This window comes from Psammomys obesus, unplaced genomic scaffold (genome assembly GCF_907164565.1).
Source record: "Psammomys obesus unplaced genomic scaffold, mPsaObe1.curated_primary_1811, whole genome shotgun sequence".
Lineage (NCBI taxonomy): Eukaryota > Metazoa > Chordata > Mammalia > Rodentia > Muridae > Psammomys > Psammomys obesus.
In genome coordinates this window covers 730,192-751,920 of record NW_026596130.1, presented here as the reverse complement: position 1 = coordinate 751,920, position 21,729 = coordinate 730,192, and the positions used below count along the sequence as shown (strand labels likewise).

At 56.3% G+C, this 21,729-nt stretch overlaps 5 protein-coding genes across 6 annotated transcripts in view; 2 read left to right on the top strand and 3 right to left on the bottom strand.

Annotated features, from left to right (window-relative positions):
• Positions 1–1,115: 1,115 nt before the first annotated feature.
• Apom (apolipoprotein M) lies at positions 1,116–3,478 on the top strand. Its single transcript, XM_055591994.1, has 6 exons — positions 1,116–1,335; positions 1,609–1,763; positions 1,969–2,048; positions 2,328–2,426; positions 2,592–2,690; positions 3,368–3,478. The coding sequence occupies exons 1-6, from the start codon at positions 1,222–1,224 to the stop codon at positions 3,391–3,393; spliced, it is 573 nt and encodes a 190-aa protein (XP_055447969.1). The 5' UTR covers positions 1,116–1,221; the 3' UTR covers positions 3,394–3,478.
• Positions 3,479–3,607: 129 nt separating this feature from the next.
• CUNH6orf47 (chromosome unknown C6orf47 homolog) lies at positions 3,608–5,942 on the bottom strand. The gene has a single exon (XM_055591993.1). It carries the CDS (start codon positions 5,175–5,177, stop codon positions 4,302–4,304), a length of 876 nt encoding a protein of 291 aa, XP_055447968.1. The 5' UTR covers positions 5,178–5,942; the 3' UTR covers positions 3,608–4,301.
• Positions 5,943–7,287: 1,345 nt separating this feature from the next.
• On the bottom strand, positions 7,288–10,097 carry Gpank1 (G-patch domain and ankyrin repeats 1). 2 transcript variants are annotated; one of them, XM_055591974.1, is made up of 4 exons: positions 9,750–10,097; positions 9,092–9,254; positions 8,078–8,672; positions 7,288–7,865 (listed from the first exon to the last, which is right to left on the bottom strand). In XM_055591974.1, the coding sequence occupies exons 3-4, from the start codon at positions 8,668–8,670 to the stop codon at positions 7,424–7,426; spliced, it is 1,035 nt and encodes a 344-aa protein (XP_055447949.1). In that variant the 5' UTR covers positions 8,671–8,672; positions 9,092–9,254; positions 9,750–10,097; the 3' UTR covers positions 7,288–7,423. The 2 variants fall into 2 exon arrangements, with proteins under 2 accessions (XP_055447949.1, XP_055447948.1); XM_055591973.1 differs by having other exon boundaries at positions 9,811–10,097.
• A 113-nt stretch (positions 10,098–10,210) lies between these two features.
• On the top strand, positions 10,211–15,328 carry Csnk2b (casein kinase 2 beta). Its single transcript, XM_055591975.1, has 8 exons — positions 10,211–10,229; positions 10,346–10,412; positions 10,990–11,069; positions 11,644–11,746; positions 12,755–12,870; positions 13,240–13,315; positions 13,441–13,630; positions 15,106–15,328. Exons 3-8 carry the CDS (start codon positions 10,998–11,000, stop codon positions 15,194–15,196), a joined length of 648 nt encoding a protein of 215 aa, XP_055447950.1. The 5' UTR covers positions 10,211–10,229; positions 10,346–10,412; positions 10,990–10,997; the 3' UTR covers positions 15,197–15,328.
• Positions 15,329–19,278: 3,950 nt separating this feature from the next.
• Positions 19,279–21,729, bottom strand: part of Ly6g5c (lymphocyte antigen 6 family member G5C) — a 4,256-nt gene continuing 1,805 nt past the window's right edge. The window contains exons 2-3 of the mRNA XM_055591972.1: positions 20,802–20,975; positions 19,279–19,404 (exon numbers count right to left, since the gene is read on the bottom strand). Of these exons, the coding sequence (XP_055447947.1) occupies positions 19,279–19,404; positions 20,802–20,975 (300 nt within the window). The remainder of the gene's footprint in view (positions 19,405–20,801; positions 20,976–21,729) is intronic.

Here is a 21,729-nt window from a genome sequence, read left to right as displayed (position 1 = left end):
TGCCCTCCTCTGCTGTGCAGGTGGACATGCAGGCAGAGCACTGTATACATAATAAATAGATAGAGTTGCACATTCCACAGATGGAAAAAAAGAGAGAGAGAGCAGTTAAATCAAGTGTCCCAGGAGCCTGGGAGTGCGGGTCACTGCTGCCACTGAGCCTGCCTGTCCTGCATGAGGCTCTGGGTTTGATCCTCAGCATCAGGAGAAAAAAAACTACCAAGTCGACAAGTTCCCACATCCAACAGTCAAGTTAGGATTTCAGCCTGTGGGCAACACTTTTTAACCATTAATGTCTAATAGAATGTCCTCACTAGTGAGCTGGGCACAGTGGCGCACACCTGTGATCCCAGCACTCTGGGGGCAAAGGCAGGCAGATCTCTGTGAGTTCGAGGCCAGCCTGGTCTACAAGTAAGTACAGGACAACCAAGAATGTCTTCACTATTATTGAAGTCTGAGTAAACACGTGACTGAGTCCACGTGTCGGTGAGCTTTTCCGTGGTGTGTTCTTACTGCTCCCTACTGTGAGCTCAAAAGAGGAATCCAGCATGGCGAAGCTGAGCACGCCTTTAATCCCAGCACTCGGAAGGTAAAGACAGGCAGATCTCTGTGAGTTCGAGTTCAGCCTGGTTTACATAGTGAATTTCAGGACAACCAGAGCTACACAGTGAAACCCTGTACTAAACCAAAAAAAAAAAGAAATCCACCTCACCCCAACTGGCTGGTGCCTGTTCTAACACTTATCAGCTTGTAATGCAATGGGTTGTTTGTAAAGCTGTTTTTCCATTTAAAAAAAAAAAAAAAAAAGTCCCCCAGGATTAGCTAGTTCCTGGCAAACAACTGAAATCCCAATATTTGCCAGGTGAATGAATGAAAGACCTAATCCAGTAACTTCAGCGCGCTGCATAACGCAGCACAGTCCCGTCTCAGATACAGTCAGGAAGACATCTACTGCAGGGCTCAGCTCTCCTCCTAAGGCCTCAGAGCCCCTGGACGTGCCAGGGTCTACTGTAGGGTAGTTGCATCTGAAGAGGGTGAGGAAGGCCCCAACAGTGTAGCTGATCCAGGCTTGGGTTGGAAAACAAGGTTGGAGTTACTTATTAGCAGGTTCAAGGGTCAAGGGTCGAGGCGAGGGGGCTGGAAGCAGAGTGGACCCGAGTGGGCGGCAGAAATCAGCCAAGGCAGCCGTCCCCTCACCCCAAGCACCAGCTCTCTCCTCCTGAGATGTTCCACCAAGTTTGGGCAGCTCTGCTCTACCTCTACGGCCTTCTCTTTAACTCCACGTACCAGTGCCCTGAGCATGGCCACCTGACAGCGCTGGGAGTGGACGAGACGCAGGTACGGGCTGAGGCCCACGGGGAGGGTCTGCGGTAGAAGCTGAAAGTCTTGGGTGGGTAGCTCAGGATGACCAGAAGGCATGCTGGGAAGGGAGGGAGGCAGAGGTTGTGTGGAAGGCAAAAGGTGAAAGTCACCGGTGGCTCCTCGTTACAAACGAGCAGGGCCGCCAAAGCCTCTACCCTGCGCCTTGGTCACTGAGTGATGGGGTCTCGGGTGGATTTTGTGATGCAGCGATACGTAACTCATCCTTTTTCTCCCTTCCTGCCGCTCCAGTCCCCAGAGCCCCACCTGGGCCTGTGGTACTTTATTGCCGGAGCAGCCCCCACCAAAGAAGAGCTGGCCACGTTTGACTCGGTGGACAATATTGTCTTCAACATGGCCGCCGGCCCTGCCCCAAGGCAGCTCCAGCTTCGGGCTGCTGTCCGCACGTGAGCTGGGCTCCCACCCACTTTGCCCACTCAAGTTGACTGCTTTACAGGTCGCTTTCTGGAGGCAGGGCAGGGCCTACCTATCTCTCGGCAGCTTGAGACCCAAAGAGCAAGGGTGTGGGAAAGAGTAAGATGGGGTAAACGAGGGCTGCTGTGTGGTCGGAATGACGCCCCATCTTTCTGCCTTGCCCCGCCACCTCTGCAGGAAAAATGGGGTCTGTGTGCCCCGGAAATGGATGTACCGCTTGACTGAAGGGCAAGGAAACACAGAACTCAGAACTGAAGGTTGGTTCCCACAGTCCCTCCCTTCCCTGCTTTCCCTGAGCTGTTCCCCCTCAGAATTGAGGGCTGAGCCTGGGGCCTCTCGAATGCCAGAGAAACATGTCACCCCTGAACTGGATTCCCAGGCCCTTTCTAAGCTTTTTGTTTTTGAGACAGGGTTTCATTGGGGTGCCTGATGGCTGCTGAATGTAAAACCCTCCTGCCTCAGCCTCCTGGGATCACTTCCTGGGATGACTGCTTGGTTATGCATCTGTCTCCATGATCCTCTCTTGATCCTGACAGGCCGCCCTGACATGAAAACAGACCTCTTCACCAGCTCATGTCCAGGAGGGATCATGCTGAAAGAGACGGGCCAGGGTTACCAGCGCTTTCTCCTCTACAGTGAGTGGGGTACAGGGCAGGAAGTGCCCAAGGAAACTGGAAGGCTGAAGAGCCTCGCCTGCTGGGGCCCTGTAACGCCCTCCCAGAACAGGTCTTTTGGGAAGTGGGAGGGCGCCCGTGAGAAGCAGGAGCACTGACTGCCCTGGCTGCTCCCTGTCCTTCCAGACCGATCGCCACACCCTTCAGAGAGGTGTGTGGAGGAATTCCAGTCTCTGACCTCCTGCTTGGACTTCAAAGTCTTCTTAGTGACTCCCAGGAATCAAGGTAAGGGGTTGAAGTCTCCCAGCAGAGGGCTGGGGTGACCAGGTCTCCTGAGGAGATTGTAAGGAGCTCTGTGCACCATCAGCAGAGGCCAGGGCCAGAGGCAGGCGTCAGAACAGGTACCCTGACCCCACTAATTTTTCTGGGCTATGATGCCACCAGAAGGACTTGGCTAAGAGCTGTGGAGTCACTTGTGGAGACCAGCAGGGCTCTGGGTGTCTCCAAGAGGCTTTTGGTCAGGAGTGCTGGCACACACTTGTAATGTCAGCACTCCGCGGCAGAGGCAGAGGAATCGCCACAGCTCTGAAGACGGCCTCTCAGAAATTAAAATGAAAAGAGGAAAAAGATAGGTTTCTGGGTCTGCAACAGCGGTGGTCTCAAGCTTCCTCACACTGTGACCTTTAACAGTTTCTCACGTTGCGGCAACTCCCAACCATAAAAGTATTTTGTTGCTACCTCATAACTGTTAATTTTGCTGCTTTTATGAATTGTAATGTAAACATCTGATATGCAACTTTTGTGAAAGGGTCCCTCAGAGGGGTCATGACCCACAGGTTGAGAAGCGTGGCTTTAGACAAGAGGGAGGAGAGGCGCAGATCCAGAGAGGAGGCGTCTCTTACCCCGAATGACTCCCTGGACTTCCATCCCATCCTCTCCCTCTCTCCCTCCTCCCACCACAGAGGCCTGCCAGCTGTCCAGTGAGTGACCCAGACCCGAGGTGGGAGCTGAGCCTGGAGGGGGAGCTGGAGACTCTCACCCCGCTCACGGAAAATAAAGATGATTTTCCAGTCCTCATCGTCTGGGTTTTGTCTGTTGGCATCAAAGTTGTTTCTCCCTCCTGAAGAATGAAACCTCCACCACCTAGCGATTCCCCCACACACATGGTGTTTGGCACCAGGAAGGACACTGAGCGGCACCTCTCACATTGTACTGGTATATTTAGGATTTAGTGTGGCACATTTATTGCTGAGTGAGCAAACAGGCCGAGTGGAGATGGCAGGCGCTGTGATAACCTCCACTGCCCGTTAGAACCGCCAGCCCTTCTGAGCTGGTCCTCTGGCCAGTAGGGCCCGCACCACCCATGTCTTCTGGGTCCCGTGGAGTATCAGACCCTCCCGGCAAGTGTTACAACCCCTGTAGCCCCTTCTAGAATCCCAGCTCCTCCTACCTCACAGCCCCACTCTCTTCCAGATGGCTCTGGTCCTTGAGCCCAAGGGACAGACGCCATGGATCTCCCGTCACCTCTTAGTGCAGAGATCTCTGTCCTGCTTCTGGCCTAGTCCACCCCTGGGGTTGGAAAGGACCCTCTGGCCTTCATTCTGTACCATCGCTTTTCTTGTCTTTGCTTTTGAAAAGTGGAGGTGAAAATTTTAAGAACTGGTGGATAGATGTAAAAGCAAGAAATAACCATAGCTGGTGACTCCAGGGTGATGCCACTGTCCATCGCTGGACACCGTAAGCAGCCCTTCGCTTATACAATAGGGGCCCCTGCGCCTTTGTGCTCCTGAGTCTCCCTCCCCATCCCTGAGGTCACTGTGCTTACAATCGGGTTTCCCCACCTTCCTCCTAAAGGCCAAACCACTATCTTCACCCTTTGCCCCCTGCCTCACCCAGTCACAGCACCCTTCCTGGACCTTCCCTCTGCTCCTCAGTCTCCCTCCCCTGCCCCTCACTCTCCCAGCCAGCGGCCTCCTCATCCTCGGCAGGTTCTCGGAGGCTGACAGCCAGCACCAGGGCCTGCAAGAGGCCAAAGAGGCAGGCAAAGTGCAGGGGGTGGGCAGTGAGCAGGCTCAGCACAGCATGGAGCCCGTGCAGGGCAGCCAGGAAACACAGCAGCCCGTGCAGCCAGAGGCCCACAGGTCCTCGAAGGCCCAGAGCATCCAAGACAGCTCGAAGGGGCCGGGAGCACAGAGCCAGCAGGGCGGAGGCCAGGAGCTCCAGCAGGTGCAGGGTCAGGTTGGTAGAGATCTGCAGATACTCCTCTGGGTCCCGCAGGTGACGTGAGGGGGCCCCTGGCTCGCCCCGCAGCCAACGCAACAGCTTCTGCCGTCGACCAGCTTTCTCCAGTGGGGCTTCTGGTCCAGCGCTGTCTAGTCTCCCTTGAGGGGACATTTCAGGGTTCTCCATGCCACCTGAATCCACAGGGTCCCATTCTGGTTTGGGAATGGCTCCTCCAGTGTCCAGTCTTGCAGGCTCTTGAATGCTAGAGACAGTCTTGTCCCGCCTGAGCCTGAGGGAATCCGTTCTTTTGCTCCCCAGCTGATCCTTTCTGGACTCTGAAGAGGTCCTAGGGGTCTTCTGTGTCCCTGAATCCTTGCTCTTCAGAGGCCCCACATCTCCCATTGACTCTGGGGCACTGTCCCAGTCGCTCCCTGAATTCTCGGGGGAGCTGTCCACCCATCTGGGTTCTGGGGCAGGCGAGTCAACCTTTGTTGATTTCCTGCGGCCCCAAGGTCGAGGTAGCCAGCCACCAAGCCGTCGAAGGAACATGACTGAGTGTAGAATGAGCTCCCCGAATCTGCGACCACCTCCTGACTCTGCTTAAGCCCCTCGGGATCGCCTCAGAAGCCAGAATCTGTTGCGGTTCAGAATAGGTGTCTGCTTGGTGGTACCGTCCTCGGAATTCAGAGAGGCCTCACGCAGCAGCCCCAAGTATGGTAAATGGCCTGCTTCCTTGTCAGTTTAGGGGGAAAGAAATCCATTTGCCACCCCACACTAAAAGACGTGAAGGGCCTCACAAGGCCAGGGTCACCCCCACAATGTTCTGTGTTTTCAGAATTCTTCCCCAGCAGTCGGCACCCCGATTTTCACTCACCGAGGCCACACCCCGAGGTGTCCCACAAAGGGGAGGGGTGGTGCTCCATCGAAGCAGGAAGGAAGGTGGCCCAGGGTCCTTCGGTCCTAAAGTTGAGGAGCCTTAAAGCGCTGCTGCCCAAGGGAGCTCAAAGAACAGGAAGCCTCTGTTGAGAGGAAGACGCGATGGAAGTGTCCAGCCAACTCCAGTTCGTTACATGCATCCCTTAACTTGGGAAGCGATCGTTCCACAAAGTGGCCCCACTGTCCCGTGAGGGCGCAGCTGAGACGCGGCCTCCGCAAGGTCAGAACAGAGATGTCCTTGGAGATCGCAGTCGCGAGGCTCAGCGCCGGCCTACCTGGGGACCCAGGCGCCGGGTGTTCCGCACGGCGGGTAGCTCTGGGGCCCAGCGTCCGGGGAGCGGCCTCCTGGAGCCCTGGAGCCCGGAAGCAGCTGTACCGGGCGCGAGGAACCGGCGGGGGCGGAGCCCCGCACCTCGTGAGGCGGACCGACGGAACGACCTCCCCCGCAGCCTCCGCACTCCACTAGCGCAGGCGTGGAGAGAGGACCACCAAGGCCAGAACCTGAATTCAAGCCCGATGCTGGGCTTCCCCATCCAGGGCCTTCCACCTCGGACTCTGATTCGCCAGTATCAGCCCTTGGTCTTTATTTTGGGTCTCTTTCTTTCGGTTTTTGAGACAGGGTTTCTCTGTGTAGCCTTGGCTGTCCTGGAACCAGCCCTGCTAGACCAGGCTGGCCACGAACTCTGAAAGCCTCTTGCCTCCTTGGCTGGGATTAAAGCGTTTGCCACCACCGCCCGGCTTTGTTTTTAGAGACAGCCTTCCTATCCGCGTAGCTCAGGAAAGGCCTGGCTAGGCCTGGCCCAGGCTGGCTCTGAGCTGCTGCTTTCGCAATGCCGGCTCCTGGCTGCCCTGCAGCTCTGCACTCCCCATCGCTTCTCACCTAAGACTGGGTGTAATTCTGGTCCAAAAAGGTAAAGGACAGGAGCCACCGACTGAAGCAGCAGCCCTTTGCCCTTCCAGATAGAAACTTGAAAGCTTTCGTGTTCCTAGCACTCCGCACGAGCATCCTCAGGGGTGGAGGTGCCAAGGAGGAAAGGGAAATGTACAAAAACAGAACATGCTGCCTGGTTCTCAGGGCGTGAAATAGTCTTAGGACTAGGATGCAACTCGGAGACACGGAGCCCCGGGCTACATCCCCCTTACTGCAACAAAACCCAGTGTGATGGTGCACACGCCTTAAGTCTTAGTGCTCCAGAGGCAGTCGGGTCTCTGAGTTTGAGGCCAGCCTGGTCTACATAGCGAGAAACTGTGTCTCAAAGCAGAAAAAGGAAATCATCTTAAACTTCGTATTTGGGAGGCAGGAACTCTGGTGCCAGCTAAAATGGCACACAGGCTGGATGACGTTAGGTCACCCTGGCCAATCAGCCGGGCTTTCTGGTGAGTTTTGACATCCCTCTCACAGGTGTTACATGTAACCACAGCTGGCCTCCTCACACAGTTCAGAACTTAAGGGTTCGTGGTGTCTGTTTTCAGCACATAGCAAACTTACTTTAAGACACACATCACTGAACTGGCTGGAATGGCCAAGAGACCCAGAAGAGGAGTGTATTGCAGAGCTGGGGCAATTCCGGGCGGGGGGGGGCTGAATGAGCAGGAAGAATGCAGCCAGCAGGGCTGGAATTCTGTGTCACCTGCAGCTTGTCCTTTTGGCTCAGGTGAGAGTTCATGTGACTCTCAGGTCTGCTCCAGTTCCCTGCTACATCATGTAGGACAGTAAAGAAGCCACAGTGAGGGACGTTTATTCATCTCTTAACTCTCAGCCTTTTCTCTAAGAGCACAGCCCAACAGCCAAGGCCGGAGGGTCTGGAGGTCCAAGTGGTCTAAGTGCAGCGGAGACAGGCCAGGGCCAGGCTGCCCAGTCAGAAGTCAAGGTTCATATAGAGTCTCAGGTCTCGCTCCCAGGCTCTGTCCTTCTCTGCTCTCTTTCTGTTCTCCCTCTGACTCAGCGTGGCGACACGAGGCACCCTCTCTCTCCCGGACACCGCGCGGGTGTCCCCGGCCGGGAAGTGTGTGACTCGTGGCTGGGGCGTGCATCTGTAGCCCAACCCTTCCTGGTCCCTCTTGAGGACAGTGGGAATAGGATTGGCACGGCCTTCGCCCCGGGGTCCTAGCCCCATCCCTGGTTCCCAGCCACCCCTCAGCAGCAGCCTGAAGCCAGGGCTGGAGGTGGGCACTCCAAGGGCAAGGCTGGAGGGCTGGGGACCCCTTGACAAGGAGAGCAGGTGAGCTGTAGATGTTCGGTGGTTAGCGTCCTCAAAGTGGGCGCCGCAGTCCTCACAGAACTGGGCGGAACGGGGAGGCCTGCGGAAAAAGACAGGTCACAGGGACGAGGCGAGACTACGAGGACCCCAGGGCCTTCCTGGTTTGAGGCAAGTACTCTGCCACCACGCTACACCAGCCCCTCTCCACTTGTCCAGAAGGGACTATCTGAAGACTGTTAGGTGGGCCTCCCGCTCTGAGGAACGGTGGGCAGAATACAATGAAGACGGTATGAGCTAAGGCTCCCTCCTCACCGGTTCGGGCTCTCGGAGCTCCTTGTCTCTCCGTGACTCTCTCTGACCATGCGAGCCACCTCAGGGAAGCCTGCCTCTTCAGCCAGCTGAGCAGCATCTCTGCCTCCCAGCTCACACACCCCTACCCAGGCAGCCCCGCGGCCCAGAAGGTAGCGCACAGCAGCCCCCTGGCCCGCTCGGGCAGCACACATCAAGGGTGTCCACCAGAAGGCATCGCGGGCATTGATGTTCCCGCCAGCTCCCCCTGCCTCCCGGGGCTCCAGCAGCCGTCGGAGTTCTGTCAGATCCCCATTCTGGGCTGCCAGCAGGATGCACTGCGTCCTCTTGTCTTCATCCTCAAGGGGTCCTCCTGGTCTCGAGACGCCTGCTGTCACCCTTCTCCTCTTCCTCGTCCTCTCCCTGACAGGTTCAGGCCTCTGGGGCTTACAGGAAGTGCTCGTCTCCTCTGTAATCAGCGCCTCATAGAAAGCCCGGGCTGCAGCCCCGTCCAGGGCAGGCTCTGGCTTCTCACACTGTGACTGGCGCTGCCCATCCTTCCAGAGGTCGCTGTTGCCAGTGGCTGGAGTAAACGTGATGAGGGAGGATCTGGACATGGCTTTGGGGAGACGGAGGAAATGAAGACTGGGCAAGGAAAGGACATGGCAAGCAGCCCAAGCTTTCAGGCAGCCACTGTGGTGATGACCAGCACCACCTCCAGGGGCCTGCTGGGGTGAGAAAGCAGCCTAGAACGAACACAGGCCTCCCACCCCAAAACCGACCTCACAACCTAAGATTCTGCAGAACCCTGAATACCAGACCTCGATGTTAACAGAAGTTCATGAGGGCACCCTAGATACGGCTGTGTGGAATGCCTGCCTCAAATTTGGGAGGCTGGGTACTCTCTCCTATATAGGAGAGAGAGAAACAGTATTCTACCAGACAGCTGTCTAGGGGTCCTGCGTTACACGCCCACCTCCCTACAGACAAAAACAGCAGGCACTCTCCAAAAACATTTTTCCATCCTGTAACACATACCGTTAGGAAATATCAGCGCCACCTTTCAGATCTTGCTCGATCTTAATTAGGGGTCTCCTTTTCCCAGATGAAAAACAGGTATGACATTATTCCGAGAGGTTTTGGGGGGGAGGGGAAGGTGTCGCACTGTCACTTCCGTACCACAAAATGGCGCTCTTGTAACCTGTAAGAGTTGACACAACCAAATAGCCATAAGGACGCATGCTCAGCAGCAGCAGCAGCAGCAGCAGCAGCAACACCACCACCACCACCAAAACCCCACAAGCTTCAGTTTCCCGCGCTGGAACCTTCCCAAGAATCCACATAAAGCTTCGCGTGCCCGGACAGCGTGAGGAACCGGGTGACCTGCTGGTTGGGGTCTTGCTTTTACATAACGCCCCCACAATGCCCTTCGCCACCGTAGACGTGGTGCCTCCCGCTGCAAGCTCCTTTCCCGGGGCTGGGGAGGCCACGCTCTGCGTTAGGAAAGGCCCCGGGCCACAAAGGGAGACTGTGGCATGCTGAGGAGCTGGGAGATGAAATAACAGCACGGTGCCCCTCTCCACTACCCTGAGCAGGTCTCGGAGAACACACTTAGGGCCCGCAGCAGAGCGCCCCACTCAAGCCCTGAGGAAATGGACAAGTACAAAGAGGCGAGAGGCAGAATGGTTGGCGCCACCTCAGGTTAGCGCGCAGGGCAGCCCAGCGCAGCCCAGGCACACCCGACTTCAGTTCCTCACCACCGAGCCACGCCTCTACGCCTGCCTGAGCCCGAGCGAACTCTGCTGCGGGCCTGACAGGAGGACCGGGGTCCAGTGGGTTGGCCTGGGACGGGGTCAGTCCCCGGGGCGGCAGGGAAGACCGAAGCGGAGCGACGAGAGAGCACAGCAGGGACGAGAAGGACCGCCGACGCCACCCGGCAGCCCGCTGAGCCTGACGAGCATTAGACTATATTTCCCAGGCTTCCTGGTCAGGAAGACGCTGTACTCGGCTTCCGCTTCCGGTGGTTCCTCCGTTCGCCCCGCCCCCGGGAGGCTGCCTCTATGGCTTCGCGACCCCAGAGTCGTGCGCGGGGTCTCCTGGGATTGGTAGTTCATCTTCCCCTCAGTTTGTCAGTGTCTCTGCTCTGATGGGACTCCATCTCCCGACGTCCACCGAGGTAGGGGGCGGTTCTTAACGCCTGCGCATTGCCCTATTTCCCTCCCTCCTCACTAATTTCCACTTTCCCCCTCCCCACTTCGCCTGCCGCGGCCGGGTCGGCTTCCTGCGCTGTAGCGGTAGCTGCCGTTCCTTCGAAGTACAACTCCCCTTCCCCGTCCCAGTCCCAGTCCCCATCCGGCCGGTGAGTCTGGGGTTGTCTCTGCGCCGAGGCGCCCGTGCTCTGGGCGCGGCGCTCGGGTCTGTGCTCCTAGATGTGGGGGCGAGGAAGTGACCGGGTCGGTAGCCCGAGGAGGTTGGGCTGAAGAGAGGAGGCGGCTGGTGGGGACGGGACGGTCGTGAATCGCGCAGGAGTGCGGTGCTCTCGCCAGCCCCGCGAGGGCGGGAGAGGCCGGTTCTGTTGGGGAGGATGAACTTCGGAAGGCTCGGGACGGGCGCCAGGAGCGTGCGGGCACCTGCGGTGGTGGGGAGCCGGAGCCGACGGCCCTGTCGCAGCTGACGCGGGGGTGAGAGGGGCCTGGCCTTCAGGATCGCCAGGAACTGGGCTAACGCTAGTGGATCGGGACCTGTCATTTTCCTGGAAAGTGGTGCCACTCATTCTCACCACGCCGAGAGGGGGCTGGGGTGAAGAAGGGAAGCTTGGAGAGGGGTGCCTCAGAAGCGGGGATCCTTTAAGCCTCCGTGGTTGGAGAGAACGTGTGGGGTCAGGGAAGAGACCAGAAACAGCCTGGTCTCCGCTTACTTATGCTCTTCTTCATCAGACGTAAAGATGAGTAGCTCTGAGGAGGTGTCCTGGATTTCCTGGTTCTGTGGGCTCCGTGGTAATGAATTCTTCTGTGAGGTGAGTTTTAGCTTCCCTGTTGGCCACCTCCACTTGTCCCCGATGTTTTATTTTATGTTTGAGATCAGACTGCGATGGAGTTCCCTGTGCAGTCTAGACTGGCCTTGAACTACTCCTGGCAATCCTACTCCCTCCGTTTCCTCCTGAGTGCTGGGCTTACAAGGGTTTATCAGTATGCATGGCTAACAGGTATCTCTGCTGGTGACTGTTAGGAAGATGTTTCATGTTAAAAGTTCTGTACTGTCCAAAGCCCTGCGTGTTAACATGGAAAACTGTAAATGCCTTTCAGAAACTAAACTGCTTAGCCTTCATAATTTCCAGATCTTCAGCTCAGAGAGTCCACTGTTCCCCGGGAGATGGCAAATCCAGTTCCCAGAGAGGAGGGACAGAAGTGCCGCAGCTGGTTAGCCTCAGATGAAAAGAGCTGCAGTTTTTAAGAGAGACCCCCTCCAGGACTAGGGACAGGGAGCCAGAGGAGCAGACACGCTGGCTGAGGACAGGGCAGCTCTTGACCCCCCGTGAAAGATGGGGATTCCTGTACCAGTTCAACCCCTAGACTTCCCTGTCCCCGTAGGTGGACGAAGACTACATCCAGGACAAGTTTAATCTCACTGGCCTGAATGAGCAGGTGCCTCACTACCGACAAGCTCTAGACATGATCTTGGACCTGGAGCCTGGTAATGTGCCGCTAGGGTTTCGGCTGAGTGTGGGGTGGTGAGAATATGTGCACATGCGTGTTTGGAGCCTGGTAATGTGCCCCTAGGTTTGCCGCTGAGTGTGGAGTTGGTGAGAAGACGTGTACTTTGTTTTGGTCTCTGCTCACTTCTTGAATTTCTTTTTTTTTTTAGTTTTTGTTTTTTTGAGACAAGGTTTCTCTGTGTAGCCCTGGCTGTCCTGGACTCACTTTGGCCAGGCTGGCCTCAAATTCAAAGAGACCTGCCTCCCTCTGCCTCCCAGAGTGGTAGAATTACAAGCATGTGCCACTGTGCCCAACTGGTTTTTCAAGACAGGGTTTCTGTGTGTGACCTAGAACTCACTGTGTAGTTCAGGCTGGCTCCCAACTCCCAGAGATCCACTTGCCTCTTTCCCTCCCCTGAGTGTTAAGATCAAAGGCGTGCACCACTACTGCCAGGCTTGTTTCTTGAGTTTCTAAATTTCCTTTTGATTCTCCAGCTCTCCTATCCCCAGATCCTTCCGTGCTTGCTTCTGTGTGTACCCCCTCCTCTTCCCCTCCATGCACCACCCAAACTGGACTGTTCCACCTGTCCTTCCTGCCGTGGCCTTTGGGTGGGGGAGCTGTGGCACGTGCAGCAGTGCTTGGCTTCTTCCTCGTCTCGTTCCCTTCCTGACCCTTGCCTGGGCTCCATGCTCTCTGAGAGTAGCTCAGCTCTAGTTCATAGGACAGTTCTGTGTGCTGCCTCCTTCCCCTTGCTGGTCTGCAGTGCCACCCTCTGCAATTGTGTGTTTGCGTTTACGTAGCCTGAAAGCAGAGAAGCAGGCAGAGACTGCAGAGGTGTGGAGAGGAAGCAGTGTGAGTGGCCTTGGGTGTGTGGAAGAGTTAGAAGCCCAGGTTTCTGGGTCAGATGTATGGATAAGAAACAGGTGCTAGATAAAGCATAGGCGCCACCTTGGGGTGAGGTGGGGTTGCCTAGGAAAGCGAAGCAAATGGCCACCCCACCTTTCAGATGAAGAGCTGGAAGACAACCCCAACCAGAGTGACCTGATTGAACAGGCCGCTGAGATGCTTTATGGGTTGATCCACGCCCGATACATCCTCACCAACCGAGGCATCGCCCAGATGGTGAGTCTCTGCTCCTGCCGCTCGGGAGGCAGGAAGGGAAACAGGTGCACGAGTCAGAAGTGACACGCTTCACGCCTGCCAGGGAGTCTGCCAGAAGCCCCGAGCCGGGCTGAGAGTCGAACCCCCACTGAAGTGGTGTTTTAGGGAGGGAGATGAAAGCATGAATAGGAAGGAGTTTTCGGGGAACAGATAGAAATGGCTGTCACGCTTTGCCGCCTGCCTGGCTCAAGAGAAGGCAGTTGAGGAATCTGAGGGCATCTTGACAGAGAAGGGGCTTCTAGTCAGAGATGGGAGGCATGGGGGATGGTGGAGTGAGTGAACGAAAAGGAATTGCCTCTTCACACTCACCAGTCTTTCCATCTTGTACAGTTGGAGAAGTATCAGCAGGGGGACTTTGGCTACTGTCCGCGAGTGTACTGTGAGAACCAGCCGATGCTTCCCATCGGTGAGTGCTGAGGGGGGCGCGGGCGGCTCTGAGGCAGTCCTCCGAGCGGCTGGGCTAACCTAGTTGGTGCCCGAGTCCTGGGGTGGGGGGGACGCTGTGCCACGGGCCCTGCTGTCTGCCCCCAGGCCTATCCGACATCCCGGGCGAGGCCATGGTGAAGCTCTACTGCCCCAAGTGCATGGACGTGTACACGCCCAAGTCGTCGCGGCACCACCACACAGACGGCGCCTACTTCGGCACCGGCTTCCCCCACATGCTCTTCATGGTGCACCCGGAGTACCGGCCCAAGCGGCCCGCCAACCAGTTTGTGCCCAGGTGGGGAGCAAAGAGTCTCAGAAGGTCAGAGAGCGATCCGGGGTCTAGAGAGAACTGAAGAACAGGCGCAGTCCTTTGTCGAGGCCTGCCTGTCCCAAAGGCAGCACTTCCTCCTGTGGAGTGGCTGGGGAAGTGGCTTCCTTGCTCATGCCTCCGTCCTCTTATCCTTCATCTATCCGTCTACCTCTGTGGTTGGTTGGTTGGTTTCTCAAGACAGGGTTTCTGTGTGTGACAGCTCTGACTGTCCTCAAACTCAGAGAGATCCACCTGCCTCTGCAAGATTTTTATTATGCATTTAATACTCCATCTGCATGTACACCTGCATGCCAGAAGGGGGCACCAGCTCACTGTAGATGGTTGTGAGCCACCATGTGGTTGCTGGGAATTGAACTTAGGACCTTGGAAGAACAGACAGTGAGTGCCCTTAACCTCTGAGCCATCTTTCCAGACCTCTAGCAATATTTTTAAGTGCATGGCACTTGACTCTTTAAACAGAGGCTGTTGCTGTGGCCATGTTGGTTGTTCAGCCTTTTCCCAAAAGTTTCCGGTTCTGTGGTTCAGCATGACTTACCATCGTGGTATCTTATTTTTACTGTATGCCAGGAAGGATTCCATTTTGTACAGGTACTAATCTGTACTCCTTAAATGTGAAGTTTCAAGTGTGGTTTGAGGGGTTGGGATTTAGCTCAGTGGTAGAGCGCTTGCAAGCGCAAGGCCCTGGGTTCGGTCCTCAGCTCTGGGGGGGGGGGGAGACAAAATAACAACAATAGCAAAAAAAGTCAAGTGTGATTTGGGTTTAACTGGCCTCATGCCTGCTAAGCTCCTACTCTTCCTGACTGTACTCTCAGTTTGGGTTGTTGTTTGGTTGGTTTGATGTGTGTGTCAGGGATGGGGTGGGGAGCATTTAACAAGGTCTTCGATGGCTGAGTTGGTTTTAAGCTGTAAATGAGACTATTTACCTGGAATTTGGCCTGGAATTTGAATTTTAGTGGATGTTTAGGGTATTTTGGGTTTTTTTGTTTGTTTGTTTGTTTGTTTGTTTTTCAAGACGGTTTCTCTGTGTAGCATTAACTGTCCTGGACTTGCTTTGTAGACCAGGCTGGCCTCAAACTCACAGCGATCTGCCTGCCTTGCTTCTCTGAGCCCTGGAACTAAGGCTGTGCGCCACCACAGCCGGCTTAGAGCACATTTTTATGATGGGCATGGTGGCATATCATGGAAGGCAGAGGCGGGTGGATGTCTGAGCTTGAGGCCGAGGCTCTGTTATGTAGAGGGATTCTGTCTCGAGAAACCATCCCTCCCAAACAAACAAACAAACAACAACAACAACAGAAACCAAGGAGAGACAGTTTTCAGGAGCAGGGAGGTTGGGGGACTCCCGAGGAGGCCGGGGTGGCGGTGGGAGTGCTGGCCCCTGGCGGGGTAGAATATGCTCACCAGTAGTGCTCACCCTGCCGCTCCGACCCCCCGCCCAGGCTCTACGGTTTCAAGATCCACCCGATGGCCTACCAGCTGCAGCTGCAGGCCGCCAGCAACTTTAAGAGCCCCGTCAAGACGATTCGCTGATCCCGCCCTGCCTCTCCCTCTGCCCGGCGCCACCGTCTCCTCGCTGACATCTGAGGAAGTCTGGTTTTTAGTGTAAATTAAAGGAATTGTTATTGTGGTGGGAACATGAAATAAAGTGGAAGAAAAGGCCACAAGCTCATCTGCTGGTGCTTGCTGCCGGGGCAGGCTGAGGAAGGGAAGGGGCTGTTGTGTGGACTCCAGGGCCCTCGGCGTCGCGCCGCCCTCCCTCGGGTGGAAGAGGCACAGTTGGTGCTTCGTGGATTTGGTGACGTGTCTGGGGCATGTCAGGGCAGCGTCCAGGCTGCGTGGGGGTGAGCAGACTGAAGGCCCCGGAGGCTGCTGCCCTGGGCTTGGCTGTGTGTGCTGTAGGGCTGCAGGAGAAGGACCCCTTTTGCTGTTAAAGGAAGCGTAATCCTACATAAACAGCTGCAGAGAGGGCGAGAGCCCTACCGTCCACTGTTGCTCTGAGGCGTCTGCCCCTGGCTGGGAAGGCCGGCGCAGTGGGAGGCTTTCCTCCAGCAGACCTCCCCAGCACCATGGGGACCAGCCCTGTTGTGTAGGCGGACAGCAGGTGGTGCCAGAGACAGTCACTAGCCCTCCGCAAAGACCAGGTTCTTCCGGCCTCAGGCGGGAAGCAGCCCTGTCCTCACAGCAGGTGCTCACACGGCCTGTCAGAGGGTGAGCCCGGTGGGTGGGAGTTGCTCTCCCAGAATTTCTGGGTGAAGGCCTGTGTGCCGGCAGGTGTGCTGGCCTTGCCGGGCTTTGCTGGGGGAAACAGCAAGGCCAGGGTCTGGGAGGAAGGGGGAAACTGAGTCCTGAAAGGGCAGAGCCGGTTCCTGCCCGCACCTGAAAGGGAGCACTCCATCTCATTTGTTCCTGTGTGTGCCAAGCTCCGGTTCCCAGCATCCACACCTGCCACTGTGCCTCTTAGAGACCCTTCCCTGGCTGCGTTTCCGGCTCAGACAGGGCACTGCCAGCAGTACCCCGCCGGCATGGTGATCACCATTTCCCGGCATGAGCAGAGTGCAGGGTGGGGACTGGGTCTTCTCTGCAGCACGAGGGAGGGGTGTGTGACCACACAAGGAAGAGAGGGGGGGTTGGGGGGGGGGAGTGTGTGCGCACGCGTGTGCAGACAAGTGGGGATTTTTCCTCTTCTGAGGATTATCCCTCTCCACAGGGATAAAATCAGGTCTGTGAATGCTGGGAAGTTAGGTTTGGGGACTGTGGGAAGCTCCTGATGGGCTGGAGCTGTCCCTTCTCCAGGCGTGAAGGTTTGCTTCCACATGCCAGGCTGCAGACGGCACAGTCCCTCCCCACCTTCCACGCACAGCACTATTACGAGGCTGGCTGCTGCCAGTACGGTTACTGCAACTCCTGGTCCTCTCTAGCCCCAGGACTGCGTCCGAGTCCCAGGCACTGTGGTTGTGCAAGGCCCTGAGCCTCTCCCTGGCCCTGCCTGCCCTCCGTGTTCACGGGGGCTCTGAGGGCCCGGACCCTCTCACCCGCCCCTGGAGCTGGGCTTGTCCGTTGCCCACCTGCAACAAATATACCTGTTCCTCAATAGTTCGGGACTTCTGGTTCTTTCCCAGGCTAGACTCTGACACGTTCCCCTCCCCAGATCAGGCTCTGTCCGAGATCCTCTTCCTTTGAGCAGCCTAGCACCCTGCTCTGCTGTCCCCAGACACTGCAATCCTCCGGTCCCTGTGGTCTCAGGTCTCCTCTGTGTGGCACCGGGATCCAGGCGCTGATTTGGCTTCCTCCTCTTCAAGAACCTTAAGCAGGTGTCCAAGTAGGCTGACCTGAGAATGGTTCCCACAGTGTCATCATGTACCCTCAGAATGGTTTCCACGTACCCCGCCATCATGTACCCTCAGTCTGGCCATGTGCCACCTCCAAGCCTCAGTGCCAGGCTTCAGCAGGAAGGGCAAAGGTGGGCTCTTGTGCAGATTTCCCAGCATGGCAACCTATCTCTCCCCACCATCCTGGTCGGCTGTCTGACCTCATCACTTCACCTGACTGACTGCTGGGTGGAGCAGCTGTCACCTTCAAAGCTGGAACACTAAAGCCACATGGTGTGAAAAGGGACTCAAGCCTGTGACCACCTGTGCTGGTTCCTTTCAAGGGTCCGGGCGCCTCGCAGCACGAGCTCCAGGCTGCAGGTGTGGAATCTTCAGCATCCTCAAGTAGCCTCAGTCCTCAGCAGACCTTGAACTTTGTTCGTTTGTTTTGTTTTTCAAGACCGGGCTGGCCTCAGACTCCCAGAGATCCACCTGCCCTGCCTCTGCCTCTGAGATAGAGTAAAGACTTGTGCCACCGTGCCTGGCTGACCTTGAATTCTTGATCCTCCTGCCTCTACCTTTCAAGAGCTGGAATTAAGGTGCGTGCGGCCCACGCTGTACTGACTGAAAGCTTTTGGCCCCGCCTGGTGGCACACACCTTTAATCCCGGCGGAGGTGGGCAGTCGGTGGGTCTGAGGCCAGCCTGGTAATTCCAGGACAGCCAAAGCTGCAAATTTGTCTCAGAACAAATAATAAATTGAAAAATTTCAGGCACTCCCAGGTGCTTTGTGCTACTGTTCTGACGTCACCAGCACTTTCAGGTGAGGCGGGCAGGCTCAGGCCTCAGCCCAGCGCGAGAGCTCTGCGGAGCAACAGGCGTGCTCCCTCTCCCTCCGCCGCCTCGCAAGTCGCCCTGTAGTCTGAGGTGGGTGCACACACAGGCATGTGTGGGTAGGGACAAACGGACACCGGGCTTTGGGGTTTAGTCTGGCCTTTGGTCTCACTCTAGTCTGTGCTGGCCTCGACGTCACGGTCCTCCGGCCTCCACCTTCTGAGTAGCGGAGTTGGGCACAAGCCGCCGTGCACAGAAGCCCGTGGCAGGGCACGCCACAGTCTTAATGCTGGGAGCCCGAGGAGGGAGGCCAGCAAGGAAGGGGCGTGTGGCGAAACCTGGGAGCCGGGCTAGGAAGGGGCACTAGCCCTGGAAGTCAGAGAGCAAGGCTCCCTGGAGTGACGGTTCTGGAATTTTGGTTTCTTAAACACACACACAGAAATATAAGAATACGATTTTGTTTTAATCCCAGGGGTGGGATGTGGTCTGCTCCTCAGCAGCTGGACCGATTTGCCTCCTGCTATTGCAGAGCTGTGATTTTGCCACCTGCAGATAGTTTCTGCGACTGTGTGATGTGATGTTTGGAATTCTGGGCTTTTTTTTCAGAGGGTACTTAAATGCTAGAGCCCCAGTGTGGGGGGGGGGGCTTGTTGGTTTTTTGTTGGCTGCACTTTGTTAAGTTCATGACACCCCTAGTCAGCAGGAAGTAGTCTAACAATACGATAACGTCACCCCCTTTCCAGCCCCTGAGACAGGGTTTCTCTGTCCTGGACTCACTTTGTACACCAGGCTGGCCTTGGAACTCACAGCGATGTGCCTGCCTCTGCCTCCCTGCGTGCTGGGATTAAAAGCGTGCAATGCCACGACTGGCTTCAAACTCCTGGCTTTATTCAGAGATCCCTTTCCTTTCCTCTCCATCCTTTTTCTCTCTTAGTCCAGTGTTAGGAGGTTGAAAGGGAAGAAAAGGGAATGGAAGAAAGAACCCACAAGGTAGGAAAAGTTCAGCTCCAGCTCCCTTGTTTCCTAGGCCTTCCGTCCCTCCTCCCTGGCTCTCCCTATATTCTGCCCGTGTGGCCTGTGGGCCACACACAGCTCTGGTCTGACAGCGTCGACTAGCCAAGCCAGCCCTCCCAGGTAAGGACAGCCAGTCCCGAGGTAAGAGCAGCCAGTCCCTCTTCAGCTTTCTACAGCTGAGTCAGAGTTGTCAAGCCCGGGCGGTAGAGACACCTGGCATGGGGTAGTCTCGCCCAGCCCCCAAACCTTCACCTCCATCAGAGGAGACAATCCGAACACTGCATACTGGTCTGTTTGGGGGCAACACCTGGGGACTTTGGACAAGAGAGGGGGCTGGACAAAGTGGAGGTGGGAGAGGCCAGCTCGGGGTCACTGGCATGAGAGGCAGGGAGGCAGAGGCAGGCTCAGATGGACATCCCTAGCGGCTGGACGAGGTGGCGGCAAGGGTTCCTGCTGCCCTAGTACGAAGTGGCCTCTTTGCTTTTCGGGTTGTTGCAGAAATCCAGGCAGCAGCACTGACAGAGTATCCGGAAGCCGGACACCGGGGAAGCTCGGTGTAGGGACAGTTGGACGACTGTTCCCACCTGAGCAGTCGCTTACCTCAACGATAAAACCGCTGCCCGGGCAGGGGTACCCACCCAGGTCTCCCACTCAGAAGAAAACCCCTGAAAACTGGCTGGGAATGCCCAGTGAGCCTTCAGCGATGGCCCTTGGAAGCTGTACATGGAAGGTTTCAAGGATGTGACGTGGGGGATGGTTGAGGGGAGTCCTGAGTCAGGGCTCTCAGAGAGGAATGGGGGGAACAGCATCATGACACAATGACGAGAAAGCTGTGGAGTGCGGTGAAGCTTGGGCTGCAGAAACAGAATGGTTGTTTTCCACTGTAGAAGAGGGTAGTCAAGGGACGCAGGCACAAAGTTCAGCTCCTAGCATCACGGGGAAGGTGGCTCAGTGGTCAGGGCTGCTTTCTGCTCCTCCAGAAGATCCAGGGAGCTCGGGCTACAGAGACACTGTCTCCAGAGATCAGATAAAGTGTAAACAAGCCAGGGTGAAGGCTCACACCTGAAACCCTAACACTGGGAGGCTCTGTAGTGGCAAAGCGCTTGCCCAGCATCCTCTGGCCTGGCTCCACCCACAAGCAGAAGAAGGAAACTGTGGAAGGAAAGGTCATCAATGAAGGGAGCGTCTGACACTGAGTGTTAAGAGTGCTGTCCCAGCTGGGTGCAGAGCACACATCTGCAATCCCAGCACTCAGGGAGGCAGAGGACAGCCGAGGCTATACAGAGAAACCCTGTCTCAAAAACAAAAACAAACAGCAACAACCCCCCCCCAAATACAAAAACCAAAACCAGCCAAAAAAAGAACACTGTTCCTAGCCAGGTTTTGTGGTGCACTCCTGTGATCACAACACTCAGGAAGAAGAGCAAGAAGCAAGAGGACCACAAGTTCCAGGCTAGCCTGAGCTACACAGTGTGATTCTGGCCCTAAAATAAAAGAAAATAGAGCCCTTTCTGCAACCACTGCTAATTCTGACAGCCTGTGAGATTCCGGCCAAGCTTTCCATCCTTCTGCGCTGGCTCTTTCTGTTAAATGGGGCAGCCCTGCCCACAGCAGAGGGTACCTCAGCTCCGCATGCTTAGAACCGCCTCCGTCTAATCCACACGGAGCGTCTATCAGTCGAAGAAAGGTAGTGGAAGCCGAGGGAATGCCTGTCATCCTGGCAGGGAATGAGGGCCTGGACGCGAGGAGTGGGCTTTGTTGAACCGTGCTGACCCAGGAAGAAGTGTGGGTTAAACTGCCTGTTAAACCAGGGAAGCAGACAAGGTCCTCTGCGGTGCCAAACCTCTAGGAACATGAGTCCTTAAGGGTCAGGAAGACTGGGCGAGGAGCAGCGTGTGTGTGTGTGTGTGTGTGTGTGTGTTCCAGGAGAGCCCCTGACAGCAGGGAGACTGACGGCTGAGGGCAGGCCTCTCTGTCACACCGGTGGGGGACCTGACAGAAAGTGCTGAAATGTCTTAGGGCTGCACTGGGGCATGGGGAGAGGCTGGGGAGCCAGCCCTGGGCGTGGAGGGGTCCGCCTGCTGTTCTCTATGTGCAGGGTGGCACAGCTGCCGCCCAGGGGTGCGAGGCCGATGTCAGACTCCAGGAGGCACCCCTGCTCAGACACCCCTGATGTCTCCAGCCAACATCAGTTCGTGGAGGTGGCTGGGGGCGGCCCTGGGTTTTACCTGGAAGGCAGAGAAATGTTGTGACTCAGGGTCCCTGCCTTGGTCCTGCTCTGTGACCACACACCTGCTTCCTGAGGGCCGCCTGACTTCACAGACCTCACTGAGAGGCTCCGCTCTTGTCAGGGGTGGTGCTGTCCCTTTAATCCTGTGCTCAGGGCCAGGGCCCGGCAGATCTCTGAGTTTCAGACCAGCCTGATCTACATAGCAGCAGGCCACAGCCAGAGAAAGGTCTTTAAAAAGTTAACAAAACAAACCAAAAACATCAGACTTCCATTCCACGTTACAGCCCAAAGAAACGCTTTCGCTTAGCGTGTATTTGGAGGGCTAGCTTGTACCTAGCCCTCCGTAAGCCTAATTTACATTTACAGATGAAGCTGAGCCACCCATCCAACCGTCAGAGTAGCCTTTCCTCTGTGACTTAGTTAGCCAGCATCTCACACCATCCGAGTGCTCGGATTAAAGTCTCAGGCTCCGAATTGTCTTTTAAACAGGCCACATCTGTCCACTAGATCTCGCTATCATAGCCTCATCTGGCCTTCAGCAGTCCTTGCCTGAGTGCTGGGATTGCCACTAGGGAACTTGCTTTCTTTTCCTCCCCTCCTCCTCCTCCTCCTCTCCTCCTCCTCCTCTTCCTCTCCTCCTCCTGCTCTCCTCCTCCTCCTCCTCTCCTCCTCCTCCTCC

What these genes read in the sequence shown, in the direction of transcription:
- Apom (XM_055591994.1), top strand. Translation starts at nt 1,222, where the DNA reads ATGTTCCACCAAGTTTGGGCAGCTCTGCTCTACCTCTACGGCCTTCTC. An exon ending in CCAGCGCTTTCTCCTCTACA is followed by an intron (nt 2,427 to 2,591) that starts GTGAGTGGGGTA and finishes CTGTCCTTCCAG; the next exon opens with ACCGATCGCCACACCCTTCA. An exon ending in AGTGACTCCCAGGAATCAAG is followed by an intron (nt 2,691 to 3,367) that starts GTAAGGGGTTGA and finishes CTCCCACCACAG; the next exon opens with AGGCCTGCCAGCTGTCCAGT.
- CUNH6orf47 (XM_055591993.1), bottom strand. Translation starts at nt 5,177, where the DNA reads ATGTTCCTTCGACGGCTTGGTGGCTGGCTACCTCGACCTTGGGGCCGC.
- Gpank1 (XM_055591974.1), bottom strand. Translation starts at nt 8,670, where the DNA reads ATGTCCAGATCCTCCCTCATCACGTTTACTCCAGCCACTGGCAACAGC. An exon ending in AGCTCCGAGAGCCCGAACCG is followed by an intron (nt 7,866 to 8,077) that starts GTGAGGAGGGAG and finishes CTTTTTCCGCAG; the next exon opens with GCCTCCCCGTTCCGCCCAGT.
- Csnk2b (XM_055591975.1), top strand. Translation starts at nt 10,998, where the DNA reads ATGAGTAGCTCTGAGGAGGTGTCCTGGATTTCCTGGTTCTGTGGGCTC. An exon ending in GATCTTGGACCTGGAGCCTG is followed by an intron (nt 11,747 to 12,754) that starts GTAATGTGCCGC and finishes CCCACCTTTCAG; the next exon opens with ATGAAGAGCTGGAAGACAAC. An exon ending in CCAGCCGATGCTTCCCATCG is followed by an intron (nt 13,316 to 13,440) that starts GTGAGTGCTGAG and finishes GTCTGCCCCCAG; the next exon opens with GCCTATCCGACATCCCGGGC.